Source organism: Austrofundulus limnaeus, unplaced genomic scaffold, assembly GCF_001266775.1.
Source record: "Austrofundulus limnaeus strain Quisiro unplaced genomic scaffold, Austrofundulus_limnaeus-1.0 Scaffold209, whole genome shotgun sequence".
NCBI classification, from domain to species: domain Eukaryota; kingdom Metazoa; phylum Chordata; class Actinopteri; order Cyprinodontiformes; family Rivulidae; genus Austrofundulus; species Austrofundulus limnaeus.
In genome coordinates, this window is record NW_013952611.1 from 757,754 (window position 1) to 759,950 (window position 2,197).

A 2,197-nucleotide genomic window follows, 5' to 3' on the forward strand; every position below is an offset into this window, starting at 1 on the left:
GTGGTACATCCCATGTCCTCCCCATGATGGTACCTCTAGCACCTCGTCTTCTGTTCCCCATTGCCTGAGATATTAGCTGAGCACATCGACGGTTGAAGCTTTGTCCTTGATGTATTTATGGATCTTGGATGTTTCATCCTGGACAGTGGCTCTCACACTCACTAGTCCTCTGCCTCCTTCCTTACGGCTTGTGTACAGTCTCAGGGTGCTGGATTTGGGGTGGAACCCCCCATGCATGGTTAGTAGCTTCCTAGTCTTAACATCTGTGGCCTTCATCTCTTCCATTGGCCAGCTAATTATTCCGGCAGGGTATCTGATTACTGGTAAGGCATAGCTGTTTATTGCACGGATCTTGTTCTTGCCATTGAGCTGACTTCTCAGGACTTGTCTTATTCGTTGGAGGTATTTGGCTGTGGCTCCTTTBCTTGTGACCTCATCGAGGTTGCCATTTGCTTGTGGTATTRRRYGGTACTTGTAGCTGTGCTCTATGTCTGCTATTGTTCCCTCTGGGAGTGAGACCCCTTCTGTGCGGATGACCTTCCCTCTCTTTGTAACCATCCGGCCACACTTCTCTAGTAACATAACTATAGAAAATCTGCTTGGTTTTCACTAAAATAGACAAACTATGAGGAAATCAAGTTTTTTGTTCATTCTTCCTGTAAAGAGTTTAAATCTAATCTACCCACTTTTCTATGGAGGATGTGGGGATGCTGGGGTCTGTCTCTAGCAGTCATTGTGCAAGAGACGGGGACAGTCTGGACAGGTCTGGACACAGAGACAAGCAAGACAAACAACCATTCACATTCACTTTTAGGGGCATTTAGGAGTATATCAGGGTACTCTTGAGAAAACCCATGCATGCATGAGGAGAACACGTAAACGCCACACAGAAAGGCCTCAGGTGAACCTYTTACCTTTAGATGACAGCTCTAAGCTCTGCAGATATTCAGTTTAAAACTTGTCTTTTCTTTTATTTGCTTTGAAACTTTGAAGATCTTTTTTTTTTTCATTTGGATTTGCTGAATTTTTTATTGAAGCCCACTTCCCTGCAGCTGAAAGAGGGTGACTGTATGTGAGTGTGGGAATGAAGTGAAACAGAAGGTGAGGACAGATAAGATCAGTGCAGTCAGAGATAATGGAGAAGCTTTAGAAAGAGGGAAGCGTTAGTGGAACACTCAGCTGAGAGAACAAGGGTCAGAGCTGAAAGACATTTTCAGCCAGTCCATGGAGAAAATAAACTTTGACGTCTTTCTGTTCCACTAAATTTGCTGGGAGCACCACAGAATACTCACTGAAATAAGCAGTGTTAGAAGCTGCTCTGGCGCGAGGCAGAAATGCTTCCAGCTCTTTCCTCTCTGAGGTCAGGTACTGGCTGACTGGGGGGGGCTGGAGATGACAGTGATGGTTTTTGTGATGATGGAGGGGTTGGTGATCTTTACCAAATGTGGAGAATGAATTATCGGCCGTTTGCTCCGGACATTCAAATACCTCTGTGTCTGGGACTGAGTCCATGCCAGGCACGTGGAGGTTGCTACGGTAGTCCAGACCCTGGCGCCCATCAGAGGCCACAAAGCTCGGCATCCAGCAGCGGTCAGAGTGACCCAGGGCCTTGCACTCCTCTGTGCAGTTAGAGAACAGATCAGCACCTGCAGACCAGAGGAGAGGACAGGTGAGTCACCTGGAGGTTTCTGACCGAGCCATGAAACACAAAACACATGCAGTTAAAGGCTTAGAGCTCTTTAAAGGAAGGAAAATCACTTTCATGTTTCAGACTGAGATCATCTGAGAGGGGCTGTGACTACTGAGAGCTGAAGGACTGCTGAGGCTTAAAACAAGCAGAACACAAGCTAAAATCAGCTAAATCAGATTAAAACCAGCTAAATCAAGTTAAAATCTGCTAAATTAAGTTAAAATCAGCTAAATCAAGCTAAAATCAGCTAAATCAAGTTAAAATCTGCGAAATCAAGCTAAAATCAGCTAAATCAAGCTAAAATAAGCTAAATCAAGTTGAAATCTGCTAAATCAAGCTAAAATCAGCTAAATCAAGTTAAAATCTGCTAAATTAAGCTACAATCAGCTAAATCAAGCTAAAATCAGCTAAATCAAGTTAAAATCTGCTAAATTAAGCTACAATCAGCTAAATCAAGCTAAAATCAGCTAAATCAAGTTAAAATCTGCTAAATCAAGCTAAAATAAG

General features: G+C 43.5%; 1 protein-coding gene across 2 annotated transcripts in view; it reads right to left on the reverse strand.

Annotated features, from left to right (window-relative positions):
* Positions 1-478: 478 nt before the first annotated feature.
* Positions 479-2,197, reverse strand: part of LOC106525011 (protocadherin-10) — a 21,397-nt gene continuing 19,678 nt past the window's right edge. The window contains exons 4-6 of one of the 2 annotated variants that reach the window (XM_014019109.1): positions 1,489-1,646; positions 1,293-1,386; positions 479-765 (exon numbers count right to left, since the gene is read on the reverse strand). In XM_014019109.1, coding sequence (XP_013874563.1) covers positions 731-765; positions 1,293-1,386; positions 1,489-1,646 — 287 coding nt within the window. In that variant the 3' untranslated portion in view covers positions 479-730. Of the gene's footprint in view, positions 766-799; positions 1,387-1,488; positions 1,647-2,197 lie in introns of those variants that run through there. The other variant, XM_014019108.1, reaches the window with a different exon arrangement.